This window comes from Aotus nancymaae, unplaced genomic scaffold, assembly GCF_030222135.1.
Source record: "Aotus nancymaae isolate 86718 unplaced genomic scaffold, 86718_ANA_hifiasm-v0.15.2.pri h1tg000057l, whole genome shotgun sequence".
Taxonomy (NCBI): domain Eukaryota; kingdom Metazoa; phylum Chordata; class Mammalia; order Primates; family Aotidae; genus Aotus; species Aotus nancymaae.
Window position 1 is genome coordinate 53,118,917 of NW_026988471.1, and position 15,240 is coordinate 53,134,156.

The window sequence follows — 15,240 nt, forward strand, 5'->3', positions numbered from 1 at the left end:
TGATCCTCAAACATATTAAAAAAAAATGCATCCGTACTGAAATCTCCTCTTATACTGTTACTTTATAATTGTTAAAGGCAACATGATTTTTGTAAGGGATTAAAATACACTTTACAAAAATTAATTTCATTTACAAAACCTCTACATAGGTATGTAAAATATATTAGAGAGAAGAGAGACACATGGTCATCAACTAACCTGACTTCTCTCAACAGAAGTTTCCAGTTTACATTCTTATTCTTTCATTTTTACTAGTTGAACTTTCTTTTTTGTTTTTAAAAGCTTATCAGTGGACCAGCCTTTTTTAGATGTTTCAGGTATTTCTATTTATGCACACAAAACTGATTCAGATTTGCAGCAGAAATGTTAGACTTCAATCTAACATAATTCATCCATCTACCCACTCATCCATTCAATATTTATTGAGTCAACTAAACTCATAGGTAAAATATGCTGGAACCAGAGCAGTGTATTCGGTTGTGTTGGCTCCTTGAGTGGGTGAACACTGTTCCTGGCTTTTTTCTTTCTTTGCATACTTACTGCAGCAATTTTCTGAAAGGCAAGTAAGTAGTCAAACTGGCTGGATAGCCTAAAAAATTTGAAATTATCTGGCCAAGTGCAGTGGCTCACACTTACAATCCTAACAATTTGGGAGGCCGAGGTGGGAGGATCACTTGAGGCCAGGAGTTTAAGACCAGCCTGGGCAACATAGTGAGACTCCATCTCTGCTAAAAAAAAAAAACAAAAAACTTTTAAATTAGTCAAGCATGGTAGCTCATTCCTGTAGTCCCAGATACTTGAGAGGCTGAGATGGGAGGATCACTGAAGCTCAGGAGTTTGAGATTACAGTGTGCTATGACTGTGCCACTGCATTCCAACCTGGGCGACAGAATGAGACCCCCCCCATCTCAACAAAAAACGAACAAACAAAAAAATTATCCAGTCTAGTCAATATGATAAAACGGACTAACAGAATGAACTTGAGGAAAATAATTCAGGAAAAATACATGGAGTGGTTTACCTAGCAACCCCTAGGAAAAGAAAAACTATTATACTACTAAGGGAGTTCAGTAAGGCATCTGATTACAATATAAGAGATCACGAGTTTTCCTTTATCTTGTTTAAAAACATAATGACTACCAAGCATCTTGTTCAAAATAGCAAAAAAAAAAAAAAAAAAAAAAAAAACACTAAGTATAAATTTATCAAGAAATATGCAGGACCTGAACTGAACAAACTAAAATTTTAGTGAAAAAATTTAAAGACTTGAGCAAAAGTGCAGAAAATTTTCACTCTTGATGACAAGCTTAAATGTTGTTAGAATTGCCACCTCCCTCCAAATTATTTTTAGATTTAAAAAGGGATGTGAAAGGATTGGATAAAATTATGCTAAAGTCTAATAGAATGTATGACACAAACGAGGACATTTAAAACTAGAATAATAAAGAGGTGGAGGTATAGGGACTAATGAACATTAAAATATATTCTAAAACTATAATAATTAGAATAGCACTGGTTTAGGGATTAACTAATCAATGGTGCCAGATAGAATGTCTATAAACAGACTCAGGCATATGCACAAATTTAATATAACAGTTACATTTGGAATCTGTAGAAACAGATAAATTATTCAGTAAAAGGTGCTGGGGAAAATGTCTATTCAAAATTAAGACATCTTTTTCATATAAGGCAATCACATAATTCCAGATGTATGAAAGATTTAAATATAAAGGATAAAGCCATACTTTCATATAAAGATGGCACATTTTGAACACATGCATTTGCCTCTGCTCCCTCCTAAACACTACTTAAATGTCAGTAAAAAGGATATTTAAAAACACCCACAAGGAGAAATAATGGGAGATATAGCTACCACAATAAAACTTTGGAAACTAGAAAGCAGATGAGCAGGTGGTAACGCAAATCTGACTGTAAGCCTACAATGGGTAAAGCAGAGAATTGGTCCAGTTAACATGGTGGAAATCCCTCAAGGCTCAGGCCACTAGAAGTGGGCATGAGGTAGGGCTAAAAATAATAATTCCAAATCTGTTTACTAAGCAGTTGTCCTCCATGTCACACAGGAGAGTAGCTGCCCTGCCTACCCAGGCAGAAGCCAGAGTTTCATTTTTTTTGAGACGGTCTCACTCACTCTGTCACCCAGGCTGGAGTGCAGTGGCACGATCTCGGCTCACTGCAACTTCCGCCTCCCAGATTCAAGCAATTCTCCTGCCTCCGCCTCCTGAATAGCTGAGATTAAAGGTGCACATCACCATGCCCAGCTAATTTTTATATTTTTTAGTAGAGATGGGGTTTCACCATGTTGGCTAGGCTGGTCTTGAACTCCTGACCCCAACTGATTTACCCGCCTTAGCCTCCCAAAGTGCTGGGATTACAGGTATGAGCCACCGAGGCACAGTTGAGAAAATGATGTAGTGTGGAACACAGGGATTCAGCGAAAGTTAATTCCTGGATGTTGGGCCCTTAACCTTCTTCCCAAATTCTCAAAACACACATAACCAGACTCATAGCTTCTAGGCAGGAAATAGGGTGTATCTTTCCTAGAATATGACCAGTCCAAGAGAAAAGATATCAAGGTACCACCATCAGCGGCTCCCAGATGCGATGGTCACCCTAGAAAACCTAAGACCACAGCTCAGCACTAAGGAGAAAGAGAAGTCCATTGCAGACTGGGGGATGGGGAGGTTGACACTCCGTCACTCACTCCAGGAAACATCTGATTGAACTGTTAAATCTGCTCTCTGAAATGGATTGTCCCTACTGAAAAAGCTCTGGTCCAGGCATTGATCCCAGGCCCCACTGGTTTGGCCCCTGCTTGCAGGACAGGCATCTGAAGAGCACACCACATGGCAGGCAGGTGTGTTTGCAGGTCCCTGGCCATCTAGACGAACTTTAAGGGTCCTCATTGCTCTTTTGCGATTTCTTTTGGTTAACAGTTGTCAACTCCTAGAGCAATTATTACACCTTTTCACTTTATTCAGTTCCTCAACTCTCCCACCACCCCCTTATTCTTAGTAAATTACCTTACCTCCCACACACAGAAGATGGAAGCTATCTCATGTGAATGCCTCTTCCTATCCAAATTGCTCTCCAATTTTTTTTAATCCATTGTCTTCTCTCCCATACGGAGAAGATGTGTCCTCTTTTCTATACCTAATGAGTCAACTCATCTCTTGATCCTGTTTCTTCTGACTGCTCTGGGCCTTGTTCTGTCAATTATCACTCCTTTGCTGCAATCTCCAGTTCACTCCCTTTGCCTACTTGTGAGAGTATGTGTAGTGGACACTGATCTACCACTCAGATTCCCTTTCAGGATTGATGGATTCAATCCCCCAGATGCCAGGAGTGCTGCTGGAAGATGGCCCTCAGCCATCAGTCCTCTTCAGAAATTGCTCAGCAGAAGAAAGTCACCTCACTCAAGGTCACATCCTCTTCCCTGGGCAGCTCTCCTCTAATGACTGGGTTAATGTGGGGAATATAAAGACCAGCTCTCTCACCTTAACTTGAGACAACTCTTAAAGGTCTTCCCAGTTTCAGAGCTCCTTGAGTCTTGGCTAAGTTCTTCACTGAGACTGCATCACTGCCCAGCTCTCCCTCAGTCCATTATTGTCTCCTTTCCTTGCCTCCCACAAGTTGTTAAACCTGAGAGCATTCCCTAATTAACTTCCTGCATGCTAATCATCTCAGAGCCCTGTATCCCAGCCTCCTGCTGACAGTATGTTTGTAAGACAAGGACATTTAATAATTTGTTAGGTAGTACCAGGTTGCCCTTTCAAAAACCTGTATAAATTTGCACTCCCATCACCAATGTAGAAAAGTTCCTCTTTTCCTACACCCTAACTGCCACTACTGGGTATTAATCAAGCTTTTAAATCTTGCCATTTCATAAGTGACAGATGGTGTCTTATTCCTTATTCCTTATTCGTATTTTTTTTAATTATGCTTAAAAGTGAGAATGTTTTTACATATTTACTGGCTATTTATATTTCCCTTTCATTTGCTTGTGTTATTTGCCCATTTTTCTGTTGCACAGTAATACATATTGGTAATACACCATGTACCATAAATATGGTATATTAATTTCCAAGTACCGTTTGTGTAGTAAGAAAGCTGCAAATAAGTTTTATCAGATTGCTTTTTGTTTGGCTTTAAGACTTTCTTCTGGCATTCAAATGTTTTGCATTTTTTAAATTTGCTAACATCATCAACATTTTTCCTGTGCTTCTTGGTTTTCTGTCATGCTTAAATTGGCATTTCCCATTCTAAGATTTGGGGGGGAAAAAACACTTATGTCTTCTTTAAAACTTAGCTCAAATGTCATTGCTGCCACAAATAAGTCTCTGTGTACCTTGACCAGAGTTAGCCCCTCCAATTCCCTTCTCCCTTTATATAAATCACACTGCCCATCATATTCTGCCTTAATATTATGGCCATTTTTATTATTCTCCAAACTCTTCTATTGGAATGTAAGATACTGAGGGAAGGAATTCCATTTTAAATCTCTATGTATGCCCTCCAGTATCTAGAATGACTTACATAAAGTCCTACGTAAATATTTATTGAATTGTATTAACTAGTACTGTTTGATTATGTGACTCTAACACTAAGGATTAGTGAGTATATTTATATGTATGTATACATACACACGTGTGTTTATATGTATATAAAAATACAAACATATATATATATATTCCACACGAATTCTCATTATACGTAAATTTTGTGACTGGTTCTTTTTTAACTTGGAGAACTCTTAGTTCTGCCATCTTCAGTCCTGAGCCACACCTACCAAGGGCTGACTGCAACAGCAGCACATGAGAGTGAGGTCTCAGGGCTTGCCAAGTGACAGGTGACCAGAATACTCCTAGCTGAGGAGGCAGATCAGGCAGGGCGGTTCTTAGCAACAGGGCTGCATATATGGAGCCATGACACAAAGTGACCATCCTCCCCACAGGGTAAACAGAGCTCAGTCTCCCAACACCATGACCATCTGCCCCATCAGTGGCATAGATTCCTCCCAGGCTGTACTTTTGGCTGGGAAGAAGTCCCTGATGACGTTGAGGACCAGATACAGGCAGGCATCTTAACTAGTTGAATACATTGAACTGTCATTGCAGTTCCTATGCCCGGTAGTCCTAGTCTTGATTCATTGGTTTCAGTTTCTCCCTTCTCATTCTCTTGAGCCCATTCAAATATGGCTTTCATGCCACCACAACTTCTCCTGCCAAGGTCACAGGTGACATCCACATTGCTGAACACAATGGCCAATTCTCATTTCTCACCTCACTGTCCGTGCCAGCAGCATTGGCCTGGTGGATCCCTCTCTACTTGCTGAGGGCTCGATTGGGCTTCCTGGGCACCAGTTTTTCTCATACCTCACTGGATGCTTCTCCTCCTTTGCTGGTTCTTCCTCTGCTTTCTGAGCACTTAACATTGGAGAACTCCCAAAGTACAGTCATTGGACCTATCTTTCTATCTGTATTCATTTTCTTGATGATCCCAGCCAATCTTAGAGCTTTCAACACTGTCTATCTGCTGACAAATTCCAAATTTTATTTCCTCTAGCCAGACTCGTAGGTCCAACTGCCTACTCAACGTCTCACTTTTGGATGTCTAACAGAGATCTCAAATGTAACACTCCAAAACTGAGATTCTGCTCTTCCCCTTCCCCCAAAATCTGCTCCTCTCACAGTCTCTCCATTTCAGCAAATGACAACCCCATCCAGCTAGTTACTCACACCAAAAACTCTGGTGTCATCCTTCACTCCTCTCCTTTTCTCACACCCACATTCAATCTGTCAGCAAATCTACTTTTACTATATCTTCAAAATATACTCAGAATCTGAATCCTCCTCACAACCACTCTGCTAACCACCCTAGGCAAGTTACTATCTCTTAAGTGTCTCTCTTTTCTCATCAATAACTGGGGGTAATATTAGCCTATCACTTACAGGGTTCACGTGTGGAATAAAGGATAAGACATGTAAAGAACTTAGCATAGTGTCAAACCAATTATTAGTGCTTGGCCAGGCATGGTGGCGCACACCTGTAATCCCAGCACATTGGGAGGCTGAGGAGAGAGGATTGCTTGAGGCCGGGAAATCAGCCTAGGGAACATAGTGAGATCTTGTCTCTACTAAAATTCAAAAAAATTAGCCAGGTATGGTGGTGTGAGCCTGTAGTCCCAGCTACCTGGGGACTGAGGCTGGAGGATTGCTTAAGCCCTGAAGGTCAAGGCTGCAGTGAACCATGATCTCACCACTGCACTCCACCCTGGGTGACAGAGTGAGACTCTGTCTCAAAAAAAAGTTGTTAGTGCTTAATAAATTTTAGCTCTCATTATTATTTGTGGCCTCTCTTTTCTAGGTTTCAGGAAGACGTGACTAGTAAAGTTGAAGCTATCAGCTCCTTTTCATAATATCTGAGTTTTTTGGCTGGGCATGTGGCTCACGCCTATAATCCCAGCACTTTGGGAGGCTGAGGCAGGTGGATCACCAGAGGTCAGGAGTTCAAGACCAGCCTGGCCAACATGGTGAATCCCTATCTCTAATAAAATAAAATATTTCAGAGCATTCAACTTGTCCTTTGATATAATCGCTTTGTTAATACATGTAATGAGAAACAATATTTGGATAAGAAAAAATGCTCATCTTTTATTTTAATGTTTTTGGAAAATTATGTTTATTCTTTATTCTTTTTCAGTATTACTCTCTCTCACCATATATATATCTGTATGTTCATGCATATGTGTGTGTATATATATACGTGTGTGTGTGTATATATATGATATACAAACACACACACATAAATACATGAAACATCTATATACGTGTGTGTGTGTATATATATGATATACACACACACACACACACACATAAATACATGAAACACATGCTGAGTAATGAGGAAACAATAGTGAATTGTTTTTATTACTAAGCTCCTTATAAAAATGCTTTTATCGTTTTGAGTGTAAGAGCTAGGTAACAATGGCCTTGGAGTGTTTTAAGTTGGGGAGTGGGAGGAATAACTCTAATATGAAATCATCAGGAATTTTCTGTTCTTAATTTATTAGCTTTTCTTTGTCCATATTTAATTATACTTTATGGTATTCTTAGAGTGATATATACAATGTAAACAAATTTAAATACCACATATATGCAAAAAGTTACTTAGTAAACTCCCATTAATACCTACTGCAGGATCATTTTAGCCTATCCATGTATACTCTGTGTGCTCATTTTATTTATTTGTCTATTTTTTGTAGGAAGTCCTGGCTGAGCAAGGTTGGAAGCCCTAGTTCTCGCATTGACCGCACGAACTTTTCTAATGAAAAAACCATCTCTAAACTTGAATACTCTAATTTTAGTATCAGATACTAATAGAAGAGAAAAATCGTAAAGCTTACACTCCGGAACAGATACCGTATGTTCTTAAGACTATGTATATTAGAATAATGGTAGCAGAATAGGGTAAAAAAGAAACTTTCTGTTCTGAAAACTAGCTGATTGTATGTATTACTAAAAATGTCTGACACTGAAGTAATTTTACTCAACTGTGTTTTCAACAAGCAAAAATGTAGAATTCTAAGATTAAAATGTCATTAAAAGATATTTAGTATGAACATTTAAACTTGTCTCATGGAATCTTTAATTTCAACGAATATTACAGCATATATGTTATTTGGTGAGACATAACACAATAAAGTTAACCATTTAAAAATTATTTTCACATACTGTTGTCTGTGTTGAATTATAAAATCCTCTGAATAATAATTTGTTACTACAGTTGAATAATTTGTTATTAAACTTTTTAAAAAGAACCAGTGGTTAGAAATAAATGTATGTGATGATCAATATAACTATAAAATATTACCAATGAAGAATTTTAAATTCTGGTTAATGTGAACATTATTCAGTTGGAGCTACTTAATGCCTCCTATATTGTGGTATCCAGTGAACATTCAGGCTGTATTATGGTAGCTAGCAAGAACTCACTACTTCAGTATAGCAAGCAGAAGATTTTCAACCACCACCCACAGCAGATGTCCTATTAACCAGAAAAGAAACTGACAGTCTAAATGAATCATATGATAATGTCCCCTAAACTTGGCCTATCACTTGGGAATTTTCACATGTAACTGATAAAGCAACAGAGAATTTAAAGGGGAAGTTTTTTTTTTCTATAGCATAAAATTATAATATTGAAAAAGGAGGACCTTTAATGCAAAACACTGGGGAATTTCAAATGTTGTAGGCATATACTTGCACGTCTTCCATGATTTTCAAACTTTTTATAGCAATGGAATCCTTCCTTAAACCAAAATTTTATGTAGAATTGAATATATAAGTTTTTTTTTCTAAAAAAATAAAACAAATCACAGCTACTGTAATTAAAGTAGAGATGGGAGTCCCCAGAGGCTTGCACACTTGGTGTCCCTTTCTCTACTGGGACAATTTCAAATACCTTGCTAGTGCACTTTGAAAACTACTATTCTAGCTATGGACAAATCTCCATTGCTGTCCTCCATGGCCTGGAGAACGAAATGCAGGCCTTTTTCTCTTCTACCTACTGCAAGATAAGAAATGAGAAGAGATGAAGAGGAGGGTGAGTTTGTTCATTGGGAAGGTTAACTCCTTGATGATAATATTGATATCACACGTATATAAAACAACACAACATTAGGGAATGACTTTCCAGACAAACAAAGGAATAAAGAACTTTTCTATTATTCTAATACCATCATCATGTTGAGTATTGTATGTGTCAAATGTCGCACAGGAGAATCTGTTGAGATACTCATTTAGATTTTGCTCTCCTTCTGTTTCCCCACTCCTGATTCAAGAAAGGTAGACAAGTCTTTGTGTTCCCTTATTTCAGGGGAAGCTTTGGATGTCAGATCCCCCTGAAGACAAACTTTCTTCCAACATTTCATTTAAAAGAGGGAATTAACCTGTGGGTCGAGGAGAAAGACAAATGCTGGGCTTTTAGAAGGTAAAAGAGAAGCAGTTGTGAGAACCAAAGAGGACAAGGAGATTATCCAGGGCTTTGGAAAGGAACCAAAGGCTGTGCATTTCCCAAGCTATGGAGACCTGCACCTTTCTCCCCAGTGGCGCCTCTGCTTATAGCTAAACCTGAAAGGGAAGCAGCTGTAGTACCCAGAGAAGCTAGATCCCAGGCCCAGGGGCTCCCAGCATTACCAAGATTCCTGTCCCCAAAACTTTTTCAAAGCATCCTACAAACACCAGCGTGGTTACAAGGAACCACAGTGGTTTGAACAGTGGTCATAGTAACTGGTATGCACTGGAGACTGAGATGTCTTTCCTTAACGTTTTCTCTGTATATAACCCTTTGCATGCTCCTTCTGAGAGTAGGAACAAAGGAACAGGGATGACTAAACATCCACCTCCAGACAGGCTTGGGAGCTAGCCTGCTTTGATTTGGAGAAAATAAAACAGACTTTTTTTTTACCCGCAAGTTTGAAAGCAAAACCCGTATCTCTCTACACATAGAAAGGCTAAGTGATTGAAAAATATATATGATCTCAGAAGTGACACCAATATGTCACTTTTTATTATCCTGATATCCTCTGGCAGTCTTCTTTAAGAAAATCACACTTTGCTAGAACTATATTCTAACTGCACAAAGTGAATCACACTAGTCGAGATTACTTAATGATTAGTACATAACTAAATTCTATTACTAGATGAAAAATGTAGATTATGGTTGAAAAATAGGTGTTCAGGAGTGGGTAGGAAGCAAGGGAAATCAGGCTAAAGCAATATTAAAATGTGCTATGGAGACCAGGCAACACATCTCAACAGTAAACTTATGCCAAATTTCATATTGAATTTACACAGCAAATTTTTAATTTACATTATTTTAGATAACAAATTCTGATAGGTTTGTGTCAGAATTAGACATTTTAGAAACCAAGAAAAAATTTAAGCAAAAACTGGAGACCTACATTTCAGGACTATCAACCAGTGATCTCAACACTCCGTGCACCCATGCTATTCCCCCCAAGACATGACATATCAGAATTAGGGGAGAAGTGTGATTTGTAAAATCATATTATTTTTCACATTTGTACAAAAATATCTTTTTGTTTTTGAGGCAGGGTCTTGTTCTGTTGCCCAGGCTGGAGTTGCAGTGGCATGATATTGGTCATTGCAGCTTCGACTTTCTGGGCTCAAGCAATCCTCCTACCTCTGCCTCCCAAGTAGCTAGGACTACAGGTACATGCCACCACACCCAGCGAATTTTGTTTATTTTTTGTAAAGACCAAGTCTTACTATGTTGTCCAGGCTGGTCTCAAGCTCTTAGACTAAAGTGATCCTCCTGCCTTAGCCTTCCAAAGTGCTGGGATTACAGGCATGAGCCACTGCACCCAACTAAAAATCCTGATTTTTTAAACCCAAGAAGTTCAATAGAATTTTCTTGGCTGGAGGGAATGTGCAGAAAAACCAGACTCTTTACTGGTAGGGCACATAGGAACGACAGAAGTGTAGGAGACAAATTAGATTTTTATCTGAGGAAGGGTGGGGTCTCTAAGGTTGAGGAGAAGTAATCCAAGTTTCATCTGGGAGTGGGAATCTTTAAGTTCAGGGTCTTTAACTAAGGCCCGAAGAACACAGCGTAGCACCTCACAGTACAAAGGCAGAAAACACTGCAGAAGGCAGGAACAGGCAGTGGGTGGAGACAGTCAGCAATATCAGTCAGTCTGACTTTGCTGCAAGCTGGTCACCATTTTTAAGACTAAGTATTTTTAACTTTATCTACTGAAGGAATTTTTCAAAAGCATGTATCACTATACTCATAATTAGGGACAACAGAAAAACAGAATTCACGTCTAAAAATTAGTTTGTATTTGAAAGTATACAGGCCACAAACATACTTTATATAGTAACTCTCCTTGGTTTCTGTTGATAAAGAAATGTTCTCTATGTGGTTAAAAGGAAACATTTTCATGTCTGGGACTAGTTTCAGGAGCTGAAAACAGGCAGCACGGTATGGTAGAGAATGCTCTGCTCCAAGAAGCAGAAGACGTGCATTCTGGCCCAGTCCATCCACTGATGAGCTGTGCCTCAGTTCCCTCAACTGCAAAGTCAAGAAGTTAAACTAAATCAGGATTTTGTACTGCATTCAATTGAGCCACAGGACTCCCAGGAAGTGGTACCAGGAGGGCTACCGAAGGGCAGTCAGAAAGATGGGCAATCTGACCTTGGCCCAGGGCCCTGATCCCCACGCCAATCAGAGCAGCTCCACCCCCATCTCTTCCATACATCAGGATTGTCCATAAGACATCTTTTGAGAAGAATTCTGCCTCAAAGAAACTTTTGAAACCACAAAGACACTGAATTTAGTATCTAGGGTCTTCTTTTTTCAATGTCGATAAATGCTAAACTCAAATGCAGTTCCTGTTCTCCTGATACTTCTGTCAAGCCCATGAAGTCTGTGTATGTAACCTTAAGCTATTTCTGTTGAAAACACGTATAATTCATGAAAAGTACTATTGGAAAAAAATTCTTCTTCATGATGGTTTCCATGAAGGTCCACAGTGGCTAAGGTGGCTAAATTATTTTTATTTTTTGAGATAGAATCTCACTCTGTCACCCAGGCTGGAATGCAGTGACATAGTCAGGGCTCACGGCAGCCTCAACCTCCTGCACTCAACCCTCCTGCCTAAGCCTCCTGAGTAGCTGGGACTACAGGCGCCACCTGTAATCCCACCAAGTTTTCTTTTTTTGGAAGTTTTCTGTAGACACAGTGTTGCCCAGGCTGGTCTCAAACTCCTGGCCTCAAGCAATACTCCTGTCTTGACTTCCCAAAGTGCTGAGATTATAGGGGTGAGCTGCTGTGCCCTGTCAGCTAAAATATTTCTGAAACTAATTTTCTACTGTCTTTCATTCCTATTCTTACCATGATTAAAAAAATTCAAGAGGAAATACACATAAATAATTTGTGGGTTAATTAAAAAGTGTTTTATAACAGAACCAAAAACAAAAACCACATGATTATCTCAATTGATGCAGAGAAGGCCTTCGACAAAATTCAACAGCCTTTTATGCTAAAAACTCTCAATAAACTAGGTATCGACGGAACGTATCTCAAAATAATAAAAGCTATTTATGACAAACCGACAGCCAATATCATACTGAATGGGCAAAAACTGGAAGCATTCCCTTTGAAATCTGGCACTAGACAAGGATGCCCTCTCTCACCACTCCTATTCAATATAGTACTGGAAGTTCTAGCCAGAGCAATCAGGCAAGAAAACGAAATAAAGGGTATTCAATTAGGAAAGGAGGAAGTCAAATTGTCTCTATTTGCAGACGACATGATTGTATATCTAGAAGACCCTATCACCTCAGCCCAAAATCTCCTGAAACTGATAAGCAACTTCAGCAAAGTCTCAGGATACAAAATCAATGTGCAAAAATCACAAGCATTCCTATACACCAATAACAGACTTAAAGAGAGCCAAATCAAGAACGAACTGCCATTCACAATTGCTACAAAGAGAATAAAATACCTAGGAATACAACTAACAAGGAACGTAAAGGACCTCTTCAAGGAGAACTACAAATCACTGCTCAACGAAATAAGAGAGGACACAAACAGATGGAGAAACATTCCATGTTCATGGTTAGGAAGAATTAATATCGTGAAAATGGCCATACTGCCCAAAGTAATTTACAGATTCAACGCTATCCCCATCAAGCTACCAATGACCTTCCTCACAGAACTGGAAAAAACCACCTTAAACTTCATATGGAACCAAAAGAGAGCCCGCATAGCCAAGTCAATTCTAAGCAAAAAGAACAAAGCGGGAGGCATCACACTACCGGACATCAAACTCTACTACAAGGCTACAGTAATCAAAACAGCATGGTACTGGTACCAAAACAGAGATATAGACCAATGGAACAGAACAGAGGTCTCGGAGGCGACACAACGTATCTACAACCACCCGATCTTTGACAAACCTGACAAAAGCAAGCAATGGGGAAAGGATTCCCTGTTCAATAAGTGGTGTTGGGAAAACTGGCTAGCCATATGCAGAAAGCAGAAACTCGACCCCTTCCTGACACCTTACACTAAAATTGACTCCATATGGATTAAAGACTTAAACATAAGACCTAACACCATAAAAACACTAGAAGAAAACCTAGGGAAAACCGTTCAGGACATAGGCATAGGCAAGGACTTCATGACCAAAACACCAAAAGCATTGGCAACAAAAGCCAAAATAGACAAATGGGACCTAATCAAACTCCACAGCTTCTGCACAGCAAAAGAAACAGTCAATAGAGTGAATCGGCAACCAACAGAATGGGAAAAAATTTTTGCAGCCTACCCGTCTGACAAAGGGCTGATATCCAGAATTTACAATGAGCTAAAAAAGATTTACAAGAAAAAAACAAACAAGCCCATTCAAAAATGGGCAAAGGATATGAACAGATACTTTACAAAAGAAGACATACATGAGGCCAACAAACATATGAAAAAATGCTCATCATCACTGGTCATTAGAGAAATGCAAATCAAAACTACATTGAGATACCATCTCACGCCAGTTAGAACGGCGATCATTAAAAAATCTGGAGAAAACAGATGCTGGAGAGGATGTGGAGAAATAGGAACACTTTTACACTGTTGGTGGGAGTGTAAATTAGTTCAACCACTGTGGAAAACAGTGTGGCGATTCCTCAAGGACCTAGAAATAGAAATTCCATTTGACCCAGCAATCCCATTACTGGGCATATATCCAAAGGATTATAAATTGTTCTACTATAAGGACACATGCACACGAATGTTCATTGCAGCACAGTTTACAATAGCAAAGACCTGGAACCAGCCCAAATGCCCATCGATGATAGACTGGACAGGAAAAATGTGGGACATATACACCATGGAATATTATGCAGCCATTAAAAACGAGGAGTTCACGTCCTTTGTAGGGACATGGATGAACCTGGAAAACATCATTCTCAGCAAACTTACACAAGAACACAAAATCAAACACCACATGTTCTCACTCATAGGTGGGTGTTGAACAAGGAGAACACATGGACACAGGGAGGGGAGCACTATACACGGGGGTCTGTTAGGGGGGAGGGGGGGACAGCGGGGGGGTGGGGAGTTGGGGAGGGATAGCATGGGGAGAAATGCCAGATATAGGTGAAGGGAAGGGAGGCAGCAAATCATACTGCCACGTATGCACCTATGCAACAACCTTGCATGTTTTTCACATGTACCCCAAAACCTAAAATGCAATTAAAAAAAAAAGAAAGAAAGAAAGAAAAAAAAAGTGTTTTATAAGCATATCTTGGGGATCTTAACCTAACATTTAGAACCGTGTGTAAGAACTACTTTTCCTTTTCTTAACTCGTTCAAATGGTTTTGAATAAAACTGACGTCTGAAAAAATTTTAAATTTTAGAATTAAAAATTCTAGTCACTGTGTGATCTCTTTAGCTGGTTTTTCCATAGAAATGGGTTTTTTTGTATTTGCCTTTCAGAGAGCCTGACTTATGCTTTATTCTCTGCTGGAAATATCAGTATACATTCTTGGTTGGATGTTCCAGATACTTTTTTCATCCTCAAACTACATTTTTATTAGTTTTATTTTCCATGTTGGCAAAATGCACTTTGCAAATAGCAGTGAATACAAGCCTGTAATATAGCTTTTTCTCTCTCACTCCCATTTTTTACAAATATTAGAAGACAGAGAAAAAGAGAAGGTGTAAGAGATTGATTGTATTGAAAATGTCATTTTATTTCAAAACAAGAATTATAGTCATTTCATTATTTGCAAACATCAAGGCAATATTTCTGCCAAATTCAGTGCAGATTAATCTATATTAAAAATATGCCTGCAACACTTAACCAGGAAATTGACAAAATGAGCAGACACTGTGTAATATGACATCAACCAGAAAAAAATGGAGCAGAAATCATTCTATTCCTCAGGGATGATTTTCTGAGGCAGCAAAAAATGAATCAACCCTTCTCTCTTATCTCATCCCAACTACCCCTCCTTCTCCACTGAGTGGGCTAACATGACTCAGGAATGAGAAGGTCACAGGAAGTGGCATAGTGGGTAGCCCCTCTTCTCAAAGAATGGAACTGGAGGCATAGAAAAGAGCCTCAGTGGCAGAGCATGCTGGAAATTGCATTGAGGGATGCTAACAGCAATAACAAAACCAGAAAGAAAACCAAG

At 39.1% G+C, this 15,240-nt stretch overlaps 1 protein-coding gene across 2 annotated transcripts in view; it reads left to right on the plus strand.

The window, feature by feature from the left end:
• Nucleotides 1-7,746, plus strand: part of ACYP2 (acylphosphatase 2) — a 191,564-nt gene extending 183,818 nt beyond the window's left edge. For both annotated transcript variants that reach the window (XM_064364092.1, XM_012477218.2), the window contains one exon: nucleotides 7,283-7,746. In XM_064364092.1, the coding sequence (XP_064220162.1) occupies nucleotides 7,283-7,397 (115 nt within the window). In that variant the 3' untranslated portion in view covers nucleotides 7,398-7,746. The remainder of the gene's footprint in view (nucleotides 1-7,282) is intronic.
• Nucleotides 7,747-15,240: the final 7,494 nt, after the last annotated feature.